Source organism: Bison bison, unplaced genomic scaffold (genome assembly GCF_000754665.1).
Source record: "Bison bison bison isolate TAMUID 2011002044 unplaced genomic scaffold, Bison_UMD1.0 scf7180017864143, whole genome shotgun sequence".
NCBI classification, from domain to species: domain Eukaryota; kingdom Metazoa; phylum Chordata; class Mammalia; order Artiodactyla; family Bovidae; genus Bison; species Bison bison.
The window spans coordinates 5,585,540-5,610,246 of record NW_011494715.1 but is presented as its reverse complement, the minus strand read 5'-3'; the positions used below and the strand labels follow the sequence as shown (position 1 = coordinate 5,610,246).

The following is a 24,707-nucleotide window of genomic DNA, read 5'->3' as shown; positions in this document are numbered from 1 at the left end:
CTTTTCTAACTCCTAATGAAATATCTAGGTGATAACCATCAATGATAGCAAACACTCCCCAAATAAAACCAGGCATGCCGTGCCTTTTAATGGAAGCAGACACCTCATTCTCCCTGTAAAGTGTCATCCTGACTCCTCTTCTCTGTGTCAGCTTTATGTCTAGCTCCCAATTTACAGCAAGCACATCCTAACCCAGTAAAGAATTAGCAAAACCGAGACTATGAGACCATGTGAGATGACAGCCCAGTTTCTACACTAAGCAAAGCGTAAGATGAGAGAGAAGGTGCACGCACACACAGGAGGGAGCAAGCACAAGCACCAGAGCCTGAAGAGTAAAACATAAAACAGGCCAGAGACACATCAACCGAGACAACCACGGGAAATGATATTTCACAATGTCAAAAAAGGATTAATTTTTGCGTGTGGTACATCCTGGCTAGGCTGGGTTTTTTTTTTTTAAGTTTTCTTCTTCTGAGACACATATTAAACTATTCTTGATGAAATACGATGTCTGGGATGCTTCAAAATAATCCAGGGGAAGGGGACAGTGGAGAAGCAGCATGTATACATGAACAAAGCAAGACTGAGCAGGAGCTGATGGCTGCCAAGGGACGATGAGTGGGGGGTCAGTAAGACCCTCCTCACTACTTTTCTGTACACTTAATCTCTTCTATAAACAAACCATACTACGTTTTCACTGTTATTTTCCTTTTTAAGTTACCCAGCGACAGAAATCCACCTTCCGAGGAAGACAGTATTCTCCTATGCTGCTTCACTACCGGTAACTTTCACACACTCATCTTTCACAGGGTGGCGTGTCTGGTCCATCTCTTTACAGTGGGCTGTTACAGATGGAGTCAGCAAGGCTATGCTTCCATCTCTGATAATTGTATAACCTCACAGGAAACATTCTGAAATCATGTACTGCTGCTGAATGGGACGAGGACTCACCATGCACACGAGCCTGTTCTCCTGGGGCTCCTTGTCCGAGGCGGCATCCACGGGCTCATCCCCTCCGGCAATCCTCTCCCCGACGTCACCACTGAGGCGCATCACCTCCACGTGCAGCCGGCCGGCCACCTACAGCAGGGACAGCAAAAGAAGACCCTTGCTCTGCATTTCGGCCTCCATCTGTGTAAGAGTCGAACGGAGGGCAGCTCAACGACGGAACAGGTTCTAACGGTGACTCTTCCTCCAGGTACTTGGAATAACCACCGTCAAGCGGTGTGCGAACACAGGCATTGAGAATACACACAGACGGCGCTCGTTGTTACTGATGGGAAACTGTTAATGACAGCTCACTGTCACCACCCTGTGTTCCTGAACTGCCCTCTGCAGGACATAAGGCACGAGGAGAAAACTAACCTCTCCTTTCTGGTTGATGATCGGCACGGCGTACTGTAACTTCACGTCATAGAAGAGGGACTCTAGGAAGACATTGGCCACCCCGATGAGGCTGTGGTTTTCCTGCTCATCATAGAATGGATCTGCACGCCTGAAGTAAGACCGTATCACCTTTGAGGAGACATGAAAACGTACAACTTCAGAAGATCACTTAAAACAGAAGAATTCAACCCATCACTTTTTGATAGTCTAATAACTTAGATGAAGTACAGCCCTGTGTTACACATGCAGGCACACACGCACACAAACACACACACACACACTTTCTCATTCCCACTTAGAATGACGGTCAGCACCTTCATCTATGAGACAGCGACACCAATAACACCTCTTACTTCATCATTTCTTTTCCCTTATGAGGAAGCCTTGCCGTGAAAACAGATAAAACATACACTGACTGATAAACACAGCAGAGTGAATGAAACCAGTCTTCAGGTCTCATCCACATCTATTCTACTTGCTCCCACCAAGACATCAGACGCGGTGCTGTTAATGAGAGGTGACCTCTTTACAGGAGCATGGTTTGTGTTTTGTTATTTGTTAGTAATATGGTTTCACTTCTGAGCTGAAACAGGAGAGGAGTACAAAAGAAAGTAAGAAAAAATTGCCACCTAAGAAGGCATTTTTATTGACAAACACTTGCACAAAACAAGAGGCTAAGGAGATGAACAACTCTGTGGGGCACTGGGACCAGCAGCATTGAAAATGTACTAATAATTCATATTTCTGTTTTAAACAGGTATAAGCTCATGGCTGACCTAAAGGAGCAGACCTACAATTTGAGGGGAGAGTTCCAGAATTGAGATTTATAGCACCTACTTTAGGATCAAATCGTGTTCAAAAAATGTTCCTCATAGTATAAATATTAAGGCACCACGGATGTTCAGTTAAAAATACAGATGTCGTAGGTTTATTATTTGCAAGGTTAAATGTGCTGAGAAATGGAAAAAGAGATACTAAGACAGTCTCTGTCCTGAATAAAACCATGGGACTCAAAAATGCATAATATGAAGAAAAGCCAGAAAGAACAGAGGATTCTACTAGAAATCCAGACAACACGAATGCAGAGAAAACAAAAGACGATGCCAGAAAAATAGGTTATTAAAATTCTTGACTTGCTAAATAATTTACAGGATTAAAATAAATATTTTATTTATAAAACTGTATTTTGGAAAACTGAACAGTTCTTCCCTAAAATGGATAAGACTCATCCCTGCATGGCTCCTTCTGTGACGATCAGCTCAGGAATCTTTGTCAAATAACCTACCGGGGTGTCTTCTTCACATTCCTTCCACTCCTGATAAAGGTCTCTCATATCCAGTAACCTGTTGTCCAGTTTTTCCAAGGACCAGATCTGCTTCCCTTTTCCTTTTCTTCTCACCTGGATGGCAGGTTCACTAAGGAGAGAGCCTCGCTGTGAAGAGAGTGAGAATGACTTTGTGAAACACAGAGACACTGGCACAACGTGGGCATCAACCCCGACATTCCACTAATACACCCACCGGTCAGACGTCAGCAGCTGAAACGGAAACCATATCGTTCTTTAATCTGTTCAGTGCGAAACTTTCCCGAAATCTTACAAGCTGAATATAATCCTTCCTATCTAAGTGCAGTCAAAATTTAAGAATAAATATAAATTTAAATCCCAGAAAAGTAGACCACGTTTAATGGAAAGTCAAAAATGTCTTAACTGGGGGGCTTCCCTGGTGGTCTGGTGGTTAGGACTCTGTGCTTGACTGAGGGGACGTAAGCTCAATCCCTGGTGGAGGAACCAAGACCCCTCACTCCATGAGATGTGGCCAAAAACCCAAGTGTCTTAATCGGACTATCATATGACCAAAGAGAACCAGTGGGGAGGAAGAGGGTCCCAAGCAGTGAATGAGAAGGGCAAGTTTCCTGGAAGGGGTGGTTAAGAATGTTTTTCTTTCAAAAGTTTGAATGACAATTTTTTTGAATGGCTAGTATCCTAATGCAGTACCAAACCCAAGTGATCAAAAGAGTAAATTGTGAAAAGTATCCTGTTTACTCATCTGGAGGCAATAAACGATACCAACTTCCAAATACACAGTTTGGATTTATTATTAAAAAGTTAAAGGGCTTCCCTGGTAGCTCAGTGGTAAAGAATCCACCTCCAGTGCAGGAGATACGGGTTCGATCTCTGATTTGGGAAGATCCCACGTGCCGTGGAGCAGCTGAGCCTGTGCAACACAACTACAGAGCCTGAGCTCTGCAACAAGAGAAGCCACTGCAGCGAGAGGCCCTCACGCTGCCATCAGAGAGCAGTCTCAGCTCCCTGCAACTAGAGAAAAGCTGTGCAGCAACGAGGACAGCCGAACAGCCACAACAGCCAAAACTAAAGGAACAAACAGAAAATACTTTAAAAATAAAATGAAAAAAGTACAGAACCAGCTAGAGATGCCGGTTGTACACAATATTGTGAATATACTACAGGACACTGAATTGTTCCTGTTAAAATACTAATTTGATGCTGTGTGAATGTCATCTCGGAAAAAAAGAAACAGTACTCCCTGAATATTCCCAGCTTAGAAAAGCAACATGCTTTTTTAGAAATATAATATTGGAAAAGACTCTGATGCTGGGAGGGATTGGGGGCAGGAGGAGAAGGGGACGACAGAGGATGAGATGGCTGGATGGCATCACTGACTCAATGGATGTGAGTCTGAGTGAACTCCAGGAGTTGGTAATGGACAGGGAGGCCTGGTGTGCTGCGATTTATGGGGTCGCAAAGAGTCGGACATGACTGAGCAACTAATCTGATCTGATTACTACTTTTTAAAATATTTATTAATTTATTTGGCTGTACTGGGTCTTTGTGGTAGCATGATAGATCTTTAGTTGTGGCATGTGGGATCTAGTTCCCTGACCAAGGTTTGAACCCCAGGCCCCCTGCATTGGGAGCATGGAATCTTAGCCACCGGACCACGAGGGCAGTCCCGACAATGTGCTTTTATGTAGGAAAAACATTTAAACTTTTGGAAATCACATAGCAGAAAGTAAAAATGCCTCTGTATATCTCCCCCAGAGAGATGGATCTAGCAGATCACTAATCAATTGAGATTTATTAGAATTTTTAAAAAACTCTTCTGTCTGCTTAGAACTTTAGAGAATTCTGAAAGACACTCAATGTTGCCTTAACATCTGGCCTATTATTAGTTCCCTAACCCTAACCCTTCTGTTCCAAAGAAACAGAATTTACATAATGAAGAAAGGATTTTAGAACTGTGAAGTTCAAAAATTACCAAACTCACATATGCGGTCGCTAAGAATCGGACACGACTGAGCGACTTCACTTTCACTTTTCACTTTCATGCATTAGAGAAGGAAATGGCAACCCACTCCAGTGTTCTTGCCTGGAGAATCCCAGGGACGGGGGAACCTGGTGGGCTGCCATCTATGGGGTCGCACAGAGTCAGACACGACTGAAGCGACTTAGCAGCAGCAGCAGCACATATGGTAAAGGCCCTTCTACCTTATATTCAGCCAGCTAGGGAATGAATATCTGATTATAAAATCCTACCTAATCCACCAAAAATTATGTACTAACATGATTGAGAACTATAAAAGAAACCCATGTAAGAAAGAAACATCTGAATGGCAAGGAGAGGAGATTTTGCTGGAAGGACTGATTCTGAAGCTGAAACTCCTATACTCTGGCCACCTGAGGTGAAGAACCAACTCATTAGAAAAGACCCTGATGCTGGGAAAGATTGAAGGCGGAAGGACAAAGGGATGACAGAAGATGAGACGGCATCACCAATGCGATGGACACAAGTATGAGCAGGCTCCGGGAGTTGGTGATGGACCGGGAAGCCTGGCGTGCTGCAGTCCATGGGGTCGTAAAGAGTCGGACACAACTGAGCGACTGAACTGAACTTCCCCCATACTTTTATTAGACTTCTTACATAATACAAAAAAAATTTTGTGACCTTGAATATTTACATGAAACAACTAGTGAACAGTTTTGCCATGCCATCTATTGACAAGTAGAAGATAACATTCTGGAGGTAAAATGAACACAACTTGGGCAGGGTAGGGAAGGATGGCAGAAGAGCAAAAGGAGGGGAAGAACAGAATCTGCCCGCCAAGGCAGCAGACCTGAGTTCAACCTCTGGGCTGGGAAGATCCTCTGGAGAAGGAAATGGCAACCCATGCCAGTGTTCTGGCCTGAGAAATCCCATGGACAAAGGAGCCTGGTGGGCTACAGTCCATGGGGTCGCAAAGGATCAGACATGACTTGGTGACTCAACAACATTATTAAAAATAAAAAATCTGTGACCTTGGATACTCACATGGAACAACTAGTGAACATTTTTTCCATGTCATCTATTGACAAGTAGGAGATAACGTTCTATTGGTAAAGTGAGAAGGTCAAGTGTTAGTCACTCGGTCACATCCAACTCTTTGCGACCCCTTGGATTGGACTGGAGCCCACCAGGATCCTCCGTGCTTGGACTTCTCCAGGTGAGAATACTGAAGTGGGTTGCCATTTCCTTCTCTGGGGGATCTTCCCGACTCAGGGATCAAACCAGCATCTCTCGTGTCTCCTGCATTGGCAGGCAGGTTCTTTTACCACTGTTCCACATGGGAAGCCCCTCTTGTAGGTAAAATGAACCCTTAACTTGGGTGGGTAGGAAAGGACAGCAGAGGAGCAGAATGAAGGGAAGAACCACTTGGGCAAGATTTATCAGGAAAGACTTCTTGGAAATAATTTAAACAAACTTGAAAATAGGAGTTAAGTAAAAGAAATTGCTACAGGGACTTCCCTGGTGGTCTAGTGGTTGAGAATTTTCCTTCCAAGGCAGCGGACATGGGTTCAATCCCTGGTCAGGGCACTAAGATCCCAGGTGTCCCAGGACAGCTAAGTCCCCCCGAGAGACCCGCCCACCACAACAAAGATACAGCACAGCCAAAATTTAAAAGAAAAAAAAAAGAAGCTGGTAGAGCTGGGGAAGGGGGTGGAAGAGGATGTTTCTAGTGGATAAAACCATTTATGCACAAAGAGAATTATATGGAAGTAATTCTGATCGAGAGAGGCAGACAGGTCCCAATGACCTAGACTGTGGAGGATGCGGGCAGGGAAGAGGGCAAACTCCCCGCTCCCATGTTTAAATAACCCTGGTGAAACAGGAAGCAGTTTTATACAACGGTTTCTTTGGTCGTTTCATTAACAGCAACCTCACCTTCCTGTTGGCATCGAGGCTGGAGGCGGGAATCTGGAGGGTTACTTTATATTCTGTTCGCTTATCCAGTTCTTCCGCGATGTAACTAGCTTCTCTCACCAGCAGATTGGCTTTCACAATTTGTTCCCTCAGCCTCATCAGGCTGTTATTCAGTGTTGCTTCTCTTTAAAATAAAATGGGGAGGGCATAACCATTAGAGCAGCACATGGAAATATGATATAGCACATAAAACATGAATGCCAAACTGCGAACCAAGCTTTACGACCGTCTCCTGCACACAGAGATACAACTGCGGCACCGCCCTGTGCATGCACCCGAATGTGGGCTACGTCACCAGTGCTGGCACACGCTCCTGGGGGAGGCTGGCCAGAGGCTAGGGCTTGGCAAACTTGACTGTGTACACAAATCACCTGGGAATCTTGAGAAACTGAAGATTTTGACTCAGTATATCTGGGGTCCCTGCTGTGCATCCTCAGTCCCTGAGTCGAGTCCAACTCTTTGCAACCCCATGGACTGTAGCCCATCCGGCTCCTCTGTCCATGTGATTTCCCAGGCAAGAAAACTAGAGTGGGTTGCTATTTTCTTCTCCAGGGGATCTTCCCGACCCACGGATCGAACCCACATTTCCTGCATTGGTAGGTGGGTTGTTTACTGCTGACCCACCTGGAAAGCCCGTATCTGGGGTGGGAGACCTGAAATGCTACATTTCTGTCAATCTCCAGGTGACAGAGATGCTGCCTGTCTGCTGACCAAACCCTGAAGAGCAGGAGGTTAGTTAAGTCCACTCTGTAACTATGGCGAAGACATTTAGCGCAATGCTCATCAGCCCATATAAAGATCAAACTTGCAATCTGAATCTTACTGGCACCATGCTTTACCTACCTGATATACCACCTCTCTTTTTGTCCTTTTTTAAAAAACCATCTACCCACGCCTCAGAACCTAAAGTATAATACAATGATAAAGTATAACTTCTGAGTACACACACCGGTTTATTCAAATCCAAAAGCTATTTATACCCACTGAAAATGGGGTGGCACCTCAGAGGGGTGGCTTTAAATACATCAATATAAATGGATAATTCCTTATATCCCCCCAAAATGGGGGCAAAAAAGACAAGGCCAAGTGGTTCTTAGCTGTAACACTTACAGTATAACTCATGTTTAAATTAAGGTCTAGACTTTCCCCTCTGTCTGTCACGCAGGTGGGTCAGGGTGACGGGTAGCAAGGGCCCCACCACCCACCTACCTCTCTTCCGTCCACTGCCGCAGGCGCTGCTGAGCGCTGGGGGAGTGGAAAGAAAACCTGTCGGAAGTGCGACCGCTCTGCTTCTCGGGGGACAGCCGCCTCCGGAGCTGCTCCAGCTCGTGCTCGTACATGAGCCGCTGGCGCTCCAACGCAGACCGTTTTTCCTCTTCGTGCTGCTGCTCCAGGCTGTTCAGTATTGACTGCATGGGATCTAAACAAGGTTTTTTGTTTTTGTTTTTTTTCAAGGCAAATAACAAACAAAAGGTTAACTGCACAACACAATATGCAGGAAACGCTGCTCTATTTTGTTGTTTGTCACAAACAATTAATAATAATGTGAGTTGTTTTTACATTTTTTTTAATTGGCGTATAATTGCTTTACAATGTTGTGTTAGTTTCTGGTGTACAACAGTGTGAATCTGTCATAAGCATACATATGTCCCCTCACTCTTGAGCCTGGCTCGAAACTGGGTCATTTGTAGAAATGTGGATGAACCCAGAGTTTGTCATTAAGAGTGAGGTCAGTCAGAAAGAGAAAACCAAATAACGTAAGATTCTTAAAGACAGCTAGCTTTCCTTACTCCCAGTTACTAACCATATAATCTATTCTGTTAGATACTTGCTAAACTATCTTCTGTATAGAAAAAGCAGGTCTACACATAACCTAAGACAGAGGCCACACTCCAGAAATCCACTACAATAATAAGCCAGGGACAGTCAAGTCTCAAACCTGAGAAATTCTACCAATGAGAACAGTTTGAAGTGACTTATATATCAAGGCAGAAAAAATAAGTTTTTAAAGCCACAAAAGAATTGAGTATAGAGGAACAACATGAAGATGTCTTTTTGCTAATGTTTAAAAAGTCTCCAATGTAAATATCTCTAACCAGTCCAGCAACTTCGTAAGATTCTGAAAAGCAAAACGGGTCTGCTCACCATTACTGCCCAGCGCCTTCATGGTCACCTCCATCTGGGCGTACTCATAATTGAAGTTGATCTCACTGGACACCTCACTGGACGAGTCTCCGTCAACATCCAGCTGCTCAGAACTGGTGTCATTCTTCATGGATATGTCTTGCTCCTCATCGTCTCGATCTGCGTTCTTTTTCTTTTTAGGCAAATTAAGTCTTGAGAAGAAAAAAGAATATTATCTTTTAAAGAAAGATATGCATTTATTCATTCCAGTCATTAAATAGTGGCATTTGCTAGATGCCAAGGGGATACTATAAATAGAAGGCAATTGCTCAGTTGGTAAAGAATCCGCTTGCAATGCAGGGGACCTGTGTTCAATCCCTGGGTTGGGAAGATCCCCTGGAGAAGAAAGCCACTACCCACTCCATTACTCTGACCTGGAAAATTCCATTGACTGTATAGTCCATGGGGTCTCAAAGAGTCAGACACGACTAACTTTCACTTTTCACTACACTCAGAAGTTTATATTCCAGTAGTAGAAATAAAACACAGACACATGTGCCAATAAAAAAAGTAAAAAAGGTAGCTTAAAATGCCACATGCATAAAACAAAGATCATAGCATCCAGTCCCATCACTTCATGGCAAATAGAAGGAGAAAAAGTGGAAACAGTGACAGATTTTATGTTCTTGAGCTCCAACATCACTACAGACGGTGACTGCGGCCATGAAAATAAAAGATGCTTGCTCCCTGGAAGAAAAGCTACGACAAACCTAGACTGCATATTAAAAAGCAGAGATATCACTTTGCCAACAACAGTCCATATAGTCAAAGCTATGGTTTTTCCAGAAGTCATGTATGGATGCAAGAGTTGGACCATAAAGAAGGCTGAGTGACAAAGAACTGATGCTTTTGTATTTTGGTGCTGGAGAAGACTCTTGAGAGTCCCTTGGACTGCAAGGAGATCCAACCAGTCCATCCTAAAGGAAATCAGCCCTGGATATTCATTGGAAGGACTGATGCTGAAGCTCCAATACTTTGGCCACCTGATGTGAAGAGCTGACTCTCTGGAAAAGACCCTGATGCTGGAAAAGACTGAAGGCAAATGGAGAAGGGGGCGACAGAGGATGAGATGGTTGCATGGCATCACCAACTCAACTCATTTGGCCATGAATCTGAGCAAACTCCAGGAGACAGTGGAGGACAGAGGAGCCTGGTGTGCTGTAGCCTATGAGGTCACAGAATCAGACACAACTTAGTGACTGAACAACAACAATAACCTCACAGTCAAATAGGACAGGAAGGGATGAAAGAATTGGAACTCATCTGAGCTGAGCCTTAAGGGGTGAAGAGAAAGCAGGCGTTAGGACAGAGGCAAAATGGAAACCCTCACAGCCTCTGGAGAAATCATAAATAAAACACAGAGATACACAAAATCTGTACAGCCAAAGTTGTGAGACAGAATCGTAGAAAAATCAACCTAATCCAAACTATGAAGGCTCTGTACACTAAGCCAAGCAATCCATGCTTGATTTAATTTGAGAAGAAAAAGATAAACATTTTCCACACTCTCTGTAGCCCTCTACTCTCTCAGAAATAATCGTGATAGCAGCTGGCCCACCAGCAGAGGATCGAGCTTGATATCTGAAACCCAAGTGCCAGGGACAGGAAGGGGAATAGATCAAGACTTAAGTTCTATACTCTATCCAGCCCACTGGTCCTCACCAACACAACAGCAGTTTCGTATGGGAAAAGATGTCCAGTCCCAGCTCAGACTTTCTCAGCCTCCCTTGCAGCTGAGAGGCAAATTCTAGTACATGAGGGGTCAGAGGAAGGTCACCGGGGACTCCAGGGAGATGCCTGCTTCTTCTGCTCAGGAGAGTCAGGGCTAGTCCTGCCACCCCTCACCCTTGCCTTCTTCGGGGTGTCTGAGTGCTGCTTTGATGCCTGGAGGGACGTGGCCCTCTTTAGACCACAGGGAAGAGGCAAGACAATGCCAAGACTTCTGCCATGACTCTTTCGAGAGCCTGAGCCAAAGCCAATAACCATCCTCCTTGGGAGTTTCTGTTTTGTCAGAGAAAGGAACTGTTTAACCCAGAGTCAAATCTGCCATCGGATGCAGCTGAGAGCATTCCTAAATAAAACATGAGCCTCCTTTCACAGACAAGGAAACTAAAACCACTACTTTTCAAAAATGAAAAATAAAAATATAAGCATGTCAGAAAAATAATTAATGAATTCTTATGCCAGATGGCAAAACAATCATCTTCCATTGGGAAGTAAAATGTAAAAATATGTAACTGAATCAGGATTTCTCCTGAGTCCATTGTTCACGTGCCCCTCAGGCTCAAGCCGTATAGGGAACAAGCATGTGTATACTGAATAAATATCAATATACATATGTGCACAAAATACATATATTTATGGCATTAAGTTTACTTTTTAATGCACAGTCTTCTGTTACAGAGCACCTCCCTCTTTAGGAGCATGACCGTCGTACCTGAAGAAGTGGTTGTTTCCCCACAATATCCTGTCCCCGTGGTGCAGCTGAATAGGACTGGATACAGAGGAGCCATTTACAAATGTTCTGTGGAGAGAAGAGGCCAAACATGTGAACAATGATTATCATATCCTCTCCTTCAATTTCTCCAATACAGGAAAAGCAAAATAACCAATTCCCCCAAAATAAAACCCCCTTGGAGAATAATTTTTTTTATTTCCTTCTTTGCTGATTTACCTAAAATGCCTATGGTATCCAGTGCTGTAGATAATTAACCTCTATTTTTCAAAGTTCTAAATTTGTTATATAGCATATTAAGGAGTAAATATGGAACCATTACAGCTAACGATACAAAGACAGTGGCAGTGTACACAACAACTAGAGCAAGCACGTCCAATCTACGCAGACAGAAAAGGCCAATCAGCCAACTAAACTCAGAGCCATCTACAGTGGCAGTAATGAGCAATGAGACCTGTTCAATTCTTAACTTCCTATAGCACAGGAAAATGCCCATATCCTATCAATATAGGAGAGTTGTAAGATCCACTTGACTGCTCACCCTGACAATGGAGTTCAACACAGAAATGGTGGGTAGAAGATTATTAAGGAAAAACTTCAGAGGGGTGGGAACTAAATAGAAAATCACATATACCATTATAAGGCTGATATTACAGGAATATCTCTGTCATCACATCTCTCCCACTGAATGACTCATCTGCTTAGAGGATAAAGGTCTTTAACTTGACATTAAAGGCCTTGCAAAAGGAAACCCTCTTCATCTTCTTTCCCTGTTCCAGTGAATTCTCAACTCCAGAGGAAAAAAAAAAGCGGGGGAGAGGGTGTTATGCTCTGTCCACTAAACAATGATTTTCCTTTCCTCCAAAGTGAGGGCTGTCCTAGTCCTATAACTGGGAAGAGGGCTCCTGTTCCTCTTCATCCCCCTGAGTCTCAACTCAGTTTGACTCCTCGCAAAGCTGCTTGATTTGTCCAAAGCCCAGTTTGATTTCTACTTCCTCGGTCACTCCAGCCTATATTACCTTAAAATCTTTAAATTCCTAAAGCACTCATCTGGCTTTGTACAGATAGTTATTTTTAACATATATGCACAGACATTGAACCTTACTCTGCATCTAGACTCCACTTACCATGTGGGCTTTTAACAACTTTGGAAACATTTTTTGATTTTCTGCTGTGCTGGGTCTTCGTTGCTGTGAGGGCTTTCTCTAGTTGTGGTGAGCAGGGACTACTCTGTTGTGTGAGGGGGCGTCTCTGCAGGGTGGTTTCTCTTGTTGTGGAGCACAGGCTCCAGGGTGAGGGCTTCGGCAGTTGCGGCCTGGGGGGACCCTAGAGCACAGGCTCAGTAGTTGTGGCCCACGGGCTTAGCTGCCATGTGGCATGTGGGATCTTCCCAGACCAGGGATGGAGTTTGTGTCTCCTGCATTGGCAGGTGGATTCTTTACCACTGAGCTACCAGGAAAGCTCCATGTGGGCTTTAAACACTAAAGGCCATTGGTCTCTATGTTCCTATAGTCTGATTTATTCAAAGCATGAGCTCAAAAAATAGAGTTATGACAAGAGGGGGCCTACTGAAACTAGCAGATTTTAGCCTGTATAACACAAATTCCTTAAATACAGTGAGGAGTTTAATTAAAGGCAAACACATATACAAGCTTATTTTCTAAAGCTCAAGCAGTTAATACATAAAAGCATGACTATAAACAGTTCTCAAAGTGCGGTCTGCAGGAGGTCCCAAAGATCAAATTTATTTGGGTAACAACACTAACCTACCATTTTCCACTGTGTTGACATTTGCATTGGCAAAGAATAAAACTATTGGTGTTTTTGCACAAATCAAGGCAATGGCATCAAACCCTTATTAGTAGTCACTGGATTATTCACTGCTGTGCATTCACAATTTTTAAAAATGTTTCATTTGAAAAGGTCCTTGATGAAGGAGTAAAAATCAACTGTACTCCAATAAAAATTTTAATTAAAAAGTAAAAATAAATTTATGAAGATAAACTATTAAAATTACTACTTTTGGTAAATCTTGACCCTTGAGTAGTACGCAACTCCTTAAAACATTCAAGGTGACAACATGAGCAGCACACAAAGCGCTGTGCGGAAGCATGCCAAAGTACACCAGCTGTCTTGAGCAAAGACACACAAAGTGATTTTCTGGCACATTTTCTCAAAAATGAACAAAGGCAGCCTGTCACTTTGACCAAAGTAATTGACAATATTTGTTGCCAAGCTTTCAAGTGAAAATTAGAGTTTCAGGAAATTTGTGTCGATGTCCTCCAACCAAAGACCACCAGGAACACTCCCGTAGTTAAGCCGGTTAGGTTCATCACTCATACCAAGGGAGATGCCACCCCAGGAAGCCTGGGGTGTCAGAAAGGGGAGAATGGGAATGCTGCAAGGAATGGGCTTCAGCTGGACAACCCAGGTGACGACCTGAGGAGGTGGGAGTCCTGTATATATTGGATGCTGTCGGAGAGCAGGAGTAATTCTATGACTGGGTTTGTCAAAAATCTTATTCATAGAGGGGAGACAAGGATGAAGTTGTAATTGGTAAAGAAATAGCCACTCATATCAGCTGAGAGAAGGTGTCTGGTATTTTGTGTGTGGCATAGTGACCATGGGCTTCCCAGGTGGCGCTAATGATAAAGAATCTGCCTGCTAATGCAGGAGACGCAAAAAGATGCAAGTTCAATCCCTGGGTCAGAAAGATCCCCTGGAGGAGGAAGTGGCAACCTGCTCTAGTATTCTTGCCTGGAAAATTCTATGAACAGAGGAACCTGGAGGGATACAGTCCATGGGGTCACAGAGAGAGACATGACTGAGTGAGCACACAGCGACCTTGGTTTTTGTCTCTGCGGAGACAAAATTATTATATGACCTGTGTCATCTTATTCTGTCACAGCCTCAGAGTAACCTTCCCTGGGGTTGGTGTCTGTGAGATTATTTAATGGGAGAATAGCGTGCCTGCGCCCAGCCAGGCTACGCTCTTTTTTTCTTCCTCATTTGCATCCTTCACCATGAGCTTGATAGCTTCCAAACATTTAAAGACTTTATGGGTGAAATCAGTGATGATATTAATGATTTTTTATATGATGATGAATCAGCATTCAGAAGATCAGTATATCAATTAACCATTACGTATAATAGTTACATAGACAGTTACACAACAGACAATAACAACCTTAAAGCTGAAGGAGATAAACGGACAAATAGTTTGTATAATGTTCTGCCTTTTCATTACTTACTGAGCACTTGTATTATCAGTCTGGTGTGTGTGCATGTGCTCAATAGTGTTCGACCCGTGGCAACCCCATGGACTATACAGCCCACCAGGCTCCTCTGTCCATGGAATTTTTCAGGCAAGAATACTGCAGTAGGTTGCCGTTTCCTCCTTTAATATTAGTCTGACATTACGTGCTAAGGATAGAAAACCAAAAAAGAAAGGTCCTCATCCTCAAAGGGCCCCCAGGCCCATGCGGTAACAGAGGCTAGCAGCCCACAAGAACACCTCATGAAGTGCTAGCATAACAGGAAGCACAGAGTGCTCTAGAAACACACACTGGGGGCCCTTATTTTAGACTCAAGTAGATGACGACAGAGCTTAACCTTGAAGGTCAAACAGGAGTTAGCTGGCCAGAGGAATGGCAGATGCAGAGGAAGAGGAGATAAACAGGAGGGGCGTAAAGGACTTTGTATCAAGAAGACCCAAAAGCCATCTGGCTGTTCGCAGCATGGACCAGAAGGAAGATCAGGCTGCTGGCAGGGATGCCAATCAGGATTTGACTGGGGGGCAGGGAGGAATTCCCTGATGGTCTAATGGTTAGGACTCTGCACTTCCACTTCCCGGGGCCTCGGTTCGATCCCTAATCAGGAAATCAGGATACCACAAATCATGCACAGCAAGGTAAAAAAAAAAAAAAGATTTGATGATGAAGGCCTTATTTAAATAAGGTGACGTTAGTATGTACAGAGAGGAAGGATGGGTTTAAGCGGTATTAGAAAGTTAACCTAGAGCCTGTTACACAGAGTGAAGTGTGTCAGAAAAACAAACACTGCACATTAACACACATTATGGAATCTAGAAAAATGGTACCGATGAACCTGTCTGCAGGGCGGCAATGGAGACACAGACAGAAAACAGACTTGTGGACACAGCATGGGAAGGAGAGGGTGGGCCAAGCTGAGAGAAGCGCTGAAACACACACATTACCACGTGTAAAACAGACAGCTAGTGCGAAGCTGTTGTGGAACACAGGGAGCTCAGCTCCACGGTCTGTGACAGCCAAGAGGGGCGGGCTCAGGTGGGGTGCGTGCAGAAAGTTCAAGGAGTGGACATATGTATCCTTGTGGCTGACTCACACTGTTGTATGGCAGAAACCCACACGACATTGTAAAGCTATTTTTCTCCAATTAAAAATAAATGTGAAAAAAGAAAAAAAGTTAACTATTAAAGACTTGGTAACTATCTTCGTTAAGCTGAAGTAAAAGCCAAAAACAAGGCCGAACGACCTTATACCCTCAGTTAGTGTACTTTCTTCCTCTTAAAAATTACTGTGACATTAACACTAAATAAAGGACATTACCTGGTGTTCTTTTGAGGAGTCAGCATAACCTGGCCTTCTGGCGTGATGTCTATGATACAGTGTTCAGGAAGAATTCCCATGCCACACAGCTGGATATCTTGGGAATTTGCTGAACCTATCAGTGTATGTTCCTATAAAAGAATCAAATTCACCGATTAATACTGCATTCTTGCATGTACACAAGCTGAAACTGTCTACTCTCAGCTCCAGTACGTTACCTTAAACTCTCAGCTCTGTACCCATGACCTTAGCTAAAAGATTTTTAAAGCAAATGGAATAGTAGGGGGAATTCCTGGCTTTCTCTTAAACTTATTATACAAGTTGTATTTCCTTATAAGGAATAAGGCACTGAATTGAGTTATATAACTTTTAAACCTAAACACTACAGGTTTATATTAATGGCTACACTATATCCTTATTTTCCATTGCAATCTTGATTCAAAATGTTTTATCCTACTTCAAAGCCTGAACCAAGTGTCAATTCAGTTCAGCTGCTCAGTTGAGCCTGACTCTTTGCAACCCCTTGGACTAGAGCACACCAGGCTTCCCTGTCCGTCACCAACTTCCAGAGCTTGCTCAAATTCATGTCCATTGAGTCAGTGATGCTGAAGCTGAAGCTCTAGTACTCTGACCACCTCATGTGAAGAACTGACTCATTGGAGAAGACCCTGATGCTTGGAAAGATTGAAGGCAGGAGAAGGAGATGACAGAGGATGTGTCAATTTCCGTACCAAAAATACGGATCTGAAAACTACAGGTACCCAAGTTGTACATCACCTACCTGGTCTCAAACAAGATGAATCGACAAAGATAAAGAGCTATTCAAATACAAGGAGTTTGAATTATTTTTTAAAATCACGTGGTCTCCCGAGACCTCATAAAAGATACGGCAGACAGCAGATGCATTCTTCTTACCGTATACCCCCAACTTTTCAATTCTCTAAGCCCCAACCACCAGGGTCAGTTTTTGACAAGTAACTGAAAAAAAAAACGGACATAAAAATTGAGCCCTTTCTTCTGCACTTCAACTTTTTTTTTTTTTTTTTAATTTATTTATTTGGCTGCGTCAGGTCTTACTTGCAGCATTTGAACTCAGCTCTGGCTAGTTCCCTGACCAAGGATAGAACCCGGGCCCCTTGCACTGGGAGCTCGGAGTCTTAGCCACTGGACCACCAGGGAAGTCCTGTGCTTCAACTTTTGACTGCACTCAAATGTTGATATGACTGGGATCTGTCCCTAATAAGCCCACTTCTCCTATACACCTGGATCAGGGGTCAGACGTGAAATATTTTAGGCCTTGTGAGTCATACACAATTACTCAATTCTGTCCCATAGTGTGAAAGCAGCCAGACAATACACAAAAGCATACGTATGGCTACTTCCCCCAAAATTTACTTATGAACACTGAAATCTGAACTTCATGCAATTTTCACATGTCCAAAATATTATGACTCTTGATTTTTTTCCCCAACCGTTTAAAAAATGCAAACACTACTCTTGGCTCCTGAGCCATATGAAAACAAGCAGGGGGCAAGATTTAACCCGTGCAAGTAAGTTGCTAACCACTGGCCACAATGATCTCATCCAGCCCAACAGGCTTTAAATATATATCAAGGTCTCTACCTATCTATCCAAATCACCACCCAGGAACTACAGACTTTAGTTCCACCATTTTCCCGCCTCCACCACCTCTGTCCTAGGCGCAGTCACCATTATTTCTTGCCCACTTGGTACAATTTGGATGTCTAACGAAATTTCAAAGTTAAAGCGCCAAAGCAGACCTTTGCTTCCACCCCTCCCCACCCCACTGAGTCTATTCCATTCCCCAATACCAAACGTACCACCACTGCCCAGCTGCTCAAGTGAAAAAGCTCAGATTCTATCCTGCAGTCTTCTGTCTTACCAGCCTTCTTCCAGCCCCAAGTCCATCACAAAATCCTCTCAGACTCTCCCTCTGACATGTACCAAGACTCAGCTCCCTTCCCACCTCCACTATCACACCCTCTTGCCTGGGTGAATATGGTGCTGTTGTTGTTGAGGCGCTAAGTTGTGTCTAACTCTTGGCGACATGGATGGTAGCCTGCCAGGCTCCTCTGTCCTGGGATTTCCCAGGCAAGAATACTGGAGTTGGTTCACATTTCCTTCTTCAGGGGATCGTCTCGACTCAGGGATGAAACCTGAGTCTCCTGCACTGGCAAGCAGATTCTCTGCTGCTGAGCCACCAGGGAAGCCCAGGTGAATATAAGAGCCTTCTATTGCTTCTCCACTTCCTTCCCACCACACCCCACCTACTTCCACCATCAAGAGCTGATCACACAATCCCCCTACAGAGAATCATCTAATGGCTTCCCTTTGAACTTCTAGGAAGCTCAAATTCTTACCCAGGCTTACAAACCTTCTGTGATCTGGGCCCTAGCTGCTGCTTCTACTCCAGGTCCCAGCACTCTGCCTCTCCTGGAGCATGATCCACCCGCACAGGCCTTTCATCCATTCTTTGAGCACACTTGATCGCTTCCTCTGCCTGAAGAGTTCGTCCCCTGATCATCTTACTGGTAGTTTCTGATCATTTCTACCTCAGCTTTTAAGGGCACATCCTCAGAGAGGTGTATACTGAGCTGACAATGAGAAAGAACCACCGTCTTACTCTCGTGCCTGAATTCCTTACGTAGCACTGACTGACTGTGGGTTTTCTGTCCATCTCCACAGCTAGCGTGGAAACGCTGAGAGAGCAGAGGGCAGCCTGTCCTGCAACCTACCGCCTCACCACTGTATTCCAAGCATGTAACAGAGGCCTGCTGCACTGAGCCATTAAGTAAAAACAAAAGAAAGATAAATGAACAACCATTTCCCTTAGCATTCCCCTCGGATTCAGAGGAAGGTCTCCCCTCCTTTGTCCACAAGCCTGATAATTGCACTCTTGGTTCCAATTCTTCCCATCTCTCCTGGGATCCCAGTCTAATAAAAAGGCCTCTTCCCTTCCATTATTTTCACTTTCCCTCTTCTGGAGGTTTCTTCTCTCCAGTGCGCTGCAGTGGGGTTTCCAAGGAAACAAAGAGCTGGGATCAGAATTGCATTCTGGTATCCGGTTCAGTCCTCAGGGAATATATACGAGAAACACAGGGACAGTCCAGGCCAATGTCTACTCCTCGATTTTGGCTGAGGCTTCCTGGTCAATCCCTGGATTGACCTTCCTAATCCAGAGAACGGGGCCTGACCAGGTGTCAACTACAAGGAATGCTTTAGTGACGTTCAGTAGCAGGCCAAAGGAATCCGTTCCACACCCATCTCCCATCTTTCCTCTCCGTCTTAACACACCCACTACAAGGTGGAGAGAAGTTCCAAAGGGAGAAACAAAGAGAGTCCAAAGAGCAAAAGAGGCTGAGATCGCCTAAAAAAACAAAGACCTCCCCCCCCAAAGCCCTTCAGTTCAGTCGCTCAGTCGTGTCTCTTTGCGACCTCATGAATTGCAGCACGCCAGGCCTCCCTGTCCACCACCAACTCCCTGAGTTCACCCAAACTCACGTCCATCGAGTCGGTGATGCCATCTACCCATCTCATCCTCTGTCATCTCCTTCTCCTCCTGCCTCCAATCCCTCCCAGCATCAGAGTTTTTTCCAATGACCCAAAGCCCTTGGCTTAGGCTATTTCTACATACAATCCCTTTCCTCCTCCCATGAGAAATTCCAGCAGGAATCCTAACTGTGACTGCAGAGCCTTTTTGCCCTTGGGGGTTGAAATGCAGAAAAAGCTCTGAACTACCCCCTAGATTGGAGTGTGAACTGCGTCACCCCAAGACTGCACACAGGTTCACTCGCATGTCTCTGACCCTGCTTTTGTTCTCTTTGCACAAAATACTCTCTTCCCTTCATCCAGATACAAAACATTAATATCTTAAATACTTAATTCTGACCTCTTCTTCTCCTTGCAGGTTTCACTAGTAGCCTACACTGACTTCTCCCTTCTCTGAACCCCCAACTACATCTAGAGTCAGCACCTCAATTTACTATCATGTAAGTGTTGTTTTCCGGCTATTTAGGCAGCAACCTATCCAGGACTCCTGCATCTTCAACAAGCACAGTCCATGATACACAGTGGATGCTGCCAAGTATCAGACGATAAACTGAATTAAAAACAAAAACTATCAGAGGTAAAACACTAAATAGCAAAGTTGTTGCTGTGCTAGATTGCTTCAGTCATATCTGACTCTCTGTGACCCCATGGACTGTAGCCTGCCAGGCTCCCATCCATGGGATTCTCCAGGCAAGAATACCAGAGTGGGTTGTCATTTCCTTTTCCCGGGGATCTTCCCAACCCAGGGATGGAAACCCGGTCTCCTGCACTTCAGACAGAATCTTTACCACTGAGCCACCAGGAGAGCCCCTAAACAGCAATGGTCTAATCCAAATTCTAGAAGGAAAACTATTTCTTTTTTCAACAAATATTACATTGAGCTAGGCATTGTGCCACTAGAGATAAAAGATAGGCATGTAAGCTAAATGTACAGCTTACATTATAAATGACGACTTAAATGTCTCATTTGAGGTTACAATCCCTTTGATCAATCCGAAGAGAGAGAGGTACAGAGTGACATACTTCACAGGAAGGGTTTTCCCACCCTACGAGCAGGAAGAATAGCACATGAACACTCTGTACAGTCGCTCAGCCTTATCAGGCAGGCCTCACTTTGGACAAAAAAGCAGCATTGTAAAAAATAAGTGAGCAAGGAGATCTTAACCATCCGTGGGGGAAATGGAAATAATTCTGTGACAATTAAAACTGTAAAACATGCAGAATTCTCTTACTGCTATAATGTAGAGGGAAATGAAAAAACAATGTAACTAATATTTATTTAGTACAGTGTCATTTAGAATATTAGAAACACCATAATTGAAAGCACTTTATTTCTTTGTTAAAAGCTTTTCGATGGCCTCCCTGGTGGATCAGTGGTAAAGAGTCCACCTGCCAATGCAGGAGACACAGGTTTGATCCCTGATCTAAGAAGATCCCACATGCCTGGGAGCAACTAAGCCCATGAGCCGCAGCTATTGAGCCTGTGCTCTAGGGTCTGTGCGCTGGAACAAGAGAAGCCCCCACAATGAAAGCCAGTGTACCCCCGCTAGGGAGTAGCTCCTGCCCACTGCAACTAGAGAAAAAAGCCCAGCAGCAACAATGACCCAGCACTGCCAAAAGCAAACAAAGAAACCAACAACAACAACCAAAAAAAATATATATATATATATAAAAAGCTTATTGAGTGTAGTTGGAAGAGTGCTTGCCGTTTTCTTTTCAACATATAACTTACAACATGGAGTGAGGATATTTTCCGCGCCTTGGTGAACTGCCATACTCCTTTATGCCTCTACCACTTTATCCTTTGAGCTTTCAATGTTGCAAAGGATCTCCAAGAGTTTCTCTCACGTGACGTGCTCTTTGGTTTAACCCTAATCCTTCGTGACATCTGCATTCTTCTCGTCACAACCACTTTCATCATTTACATCTGTAAGTTCACCTTCACTAACTTCCTCTGGCTGCGCATCTAGAATCGCATGAATGACCGCAATGTCAACATTATTTCCTAAATCGTGTCAACTGGAATTTGTGGAGGCTGGAACCATGCCACACAAGAGCTGCCTGTCTATACAACTAAGATGCAAAAAGACCCCATGAGTTACGTTCTGCTTAGAGTTTGGCCACCATACCTTGCTTCTGCCAGTTCTAGACAGAATAGATAAACAGAGGATTCTATTCTGGAAGAGAACCATTCAACTTGGAAGTAGAAAGAATGTTGGAGGTAATTTAATCCAGTGGCCTCATTTTACAGACGGGGCGCTCAAAGTCACCCAGTGATGTCAAGTCATCTGCCCAGCATTTACACTGACCTGGGAATGTGACAGCAGAGAAACAAAAACCACTCGGCCTCTAAATTCCTCCATCCCACATCATGGTATCACTTTACTGAAGCAGAACTGTTCTTGGACGGAGGTCATCCTCTTGAATGTGCTTTGTCATGAATATACTCTTGTCATGGGTTTAGCCTGGCCAGTAAGAAACCAACACTGCCTCAGACTTTGCCAAAGCAGGGCTGACCACAAAGTCTGAATCAGAGTCCCAACACCTCCTCACAAGATGGCCAGAAATATTTTGACTGCCCTCCAACAGTCTTTAAATAGTTTCTTTGTGTAATTTTTTAGTGAAGAACAGATAGGAACTGGAGTTTTTTTTTCATATTGAGTATACATGTTTGTGCGTTCTAATTTGAACTTCATCACGTCAGAAGAGAAAAAGAACTCACAGTTCTGAAGATCTAAAGGGCAAAATACTTAAGTCCCATGTGAATACTGCATCTCTCCTGAAGCCTGAGGATCCCCAGCTGAAATTCTAACACAAAAAGCTGCCAACGCTGTTAGAAGCATAGCGAGAGATGTGCTAATCCGTCACTGTTTCCCAAAGGACAAGGGTAATATAATAAAGTACCAGAGGATCAAGTGAGAAACTGGTATGTGGGATAATGTATGTATCAGTAGGGCTTCTGTTTATAAAATGCTTCTATAGGTCAACTCCCATTTAAGCCTCCAGGAAGTCTGTGAGGTAGCCAGACAGAGAAAACTTCCATTTATAGAGGAGGAATCTGTAGACAGCAAGGGTGAAGGCCTTGAGAGAAAAACATCCGTCAAGCCAGTAGTGCTGGAGCAGAAACTCGGTGCGCCTCTCTCCCACCCCTGCTCTGCCCCTCTGCCCGCAGCACCTGAGCATGCTCACGTGAGTGTATGCACTAGAGACACAATTTAACGCACAGAGTGATAAAGCATGATACAAGATACTTAAGAATAGCAGGGCCTTATCAAAACACTACAAAGCAATTACCCCAGGTACGTCTGATAAAAACTGGGAAACCAGCCAACGCATCATGAATTCTTCAGTCTCTTTAGAAATGAAAGGACACAAATCTCTAATCCTCACAGTGCTTCCAACTGTACCAGCTCGCTTCTTTGCTGTCCCAGTCACTAACTCAGTTAAATCCTCAGAGATAGTTCCTGTATTAGGAGAGGAAAATTCTCCACCTAGTATTTATTAACTGCATGTCAGAGTAACTCATCTATGTTCTGGGCTTGGCAATTTTGGTGAATACCTCATAATTTCTATAGTGTCTGATTCATGTTTATCCTGAAGCTGTCTCATCTTCCTGCTATGTCCAACAACCTATATAGTTTTCAATGTATGTGACTATATATAGAATGTATATAGATTTCAATGTATATTTGGTTTCTTCTGCTCCAGGCTCTGACCCTCTCCGCCTCTAAGTGACTTAATTCTTCTTTTTATAAACTGACAATCCAAAATGTTTAACTTTCCCGAGTTAATTTTTAACTTTCCTAAGAGTTACTGGAAACACAAAAGTTCAAGTCAAGTGGTCCTAATGACTTTTTAAGAACATTTCCTCTTGCAAACCAGGACCAGTCACCAACCGGTGTGCTGCACAGAAGCCACAGAGCTTTAGTGCTGATGAAACATTTAGTTTACAGGTCGTTCTGTAAGCTCAAGCTAGCTACTTAACTCCCTGCTTTAGTCACACTAAGGGTAAGAAGTCAAACTAATTAATTTGTTGGAGATAATATCAGAATACCATTTTTTACATTAACTAGGTTGAAAAATATATTTACATCACTCAAAGACGAAAAAGAGAGACTGGTCTCAGAAACCCAGGATTTTTCTACACTCCAGCTGAAGCAAACAAAAACAATTTGCTAACTCCTTTTTGAATATGCATGGTTCTCCAAGTACAAAGAAAGGATACTGTGAAATACTGCTCTATTTCACAGCAGAAAACAGTAGACAAGCTTACGACTTCACCTTTAAGTAATAAACCAGAAGTTCATTCAGAGCAGGATCAGCATTCAGATTAACGAGGAAACATTTATCATCCCCAACTTTAATTCCAGACGATTGAAGAGATATTCCAAGACTCTCAAGCTGTTTCTGTCGCTCCTGTAAACGCATTAGAGAAGAATTAATTCCACAGCTATTGAGGCAGCAAGCTATAAAACGTTATATATGATGGTAATTATTAAATAACTTTATAACTCAAATATGTTTTCTTAGGACATGGTATCATATAGATGACTGCATTTGTCCTCTTTCTAAACTATATAAACTCTATAGCTGAGAATGAGAACAAACTCTAATGTTGCTTTGTTAAGTAAAACTCTTATTAATTTCAAAAGTAAAGCCATTACAAATCACCACCAAATATACTGAGCTCTCACTTTTCATTCTTGAAAATATCTAACATCCTGAATTCATCTTTCTCATTTAATTCTTTATATATGAGCAAATGTAAGTGTTTTCTATTCAACCGTGATTTTCCTAAAAAGCCAAGTATTTAATACACTTGGCAGGTCCCCAGCAAGGATGAAGGCCGAACTCCCTCAAAGCCACAGGCCCTTCAGTCTGACCCACTGACTCCACCGTCACGTCCTGTCACCCCTCAACTAAACGTAGTTAATGGGGCATCTTCCAGGACCCTAAAGTCTCAACAACGCTCTCCCTAGCTTAAGGGGTTTCACACCTATTCCTCCGAGCTGAAGCACATCTATTCTCAAACCTGGTAACTTTTTACTCCAGCGTTTCTCTGTGAGGGCAGGGACCCTGTCTCCCCACTGGGGATTCCTAGCACCTCGCACAGTGCGTAACGCACAAGAGCACTCAGATCGCCAGTGTTGTGAATTTTTCAAAATAAAATCTGCATGTTCAGGGAAGCCCTATTTGCAAAAGAACATGGACCTTTCCTTTCTGTGCCTATGTGTCTCTGAATTCACACAACATACATGTGTGCAC

The 24,707-nt window shown here is 43.6% G+C and overlaps 1 protein-coding gene across 1 annotated transcript in view; it reads right to left on the bottom strand.

Annotated features, from left to right (window-relative positions):
* The window catches only part of KIF13B (kinesin family member 13B), a 194,849-nt gene that overhangs the window by 80,685 nt on the left and 89,457 nt on the right, over positions 1-24,707 (bottom strand). The window contains exons 12-20 of the mRNA XM_010840317.1: positions 23,724-23,858; positions 15,873-16,003; positions 11,266-11,352; positions 8,790-8,980; positions 7,854-8,064; positions 6,606-6,768; positions 2,672-2,818; positions 1,366-1,515; positions 952-1,080 (exon numbers count right to left, since the gene is read on the bottom strand). Coding sequence (XP_010838619.1) covers positions 952-1,080; positions 1,366-1,515; positions 2,672-2,818; positions 6,606-6,768; positions 7,854-8,064; positions 8,790-8,980; positions 11,266-11,352; positions 15,873-16,003; positions 23,724-23,858 — 1,344 coding nt within the window. The remainder of the gene's footprint in view (positions 1-951; positions 1,081-1,365; positions 1,516-2,671; positions 2,819-6,605; positions 6,769-7,853; positions 8,065-8,789; positions 8,981-11,265; positions 11,353-15,872; positions 16,004-23,723; positions 23,859-24,707) is intronic.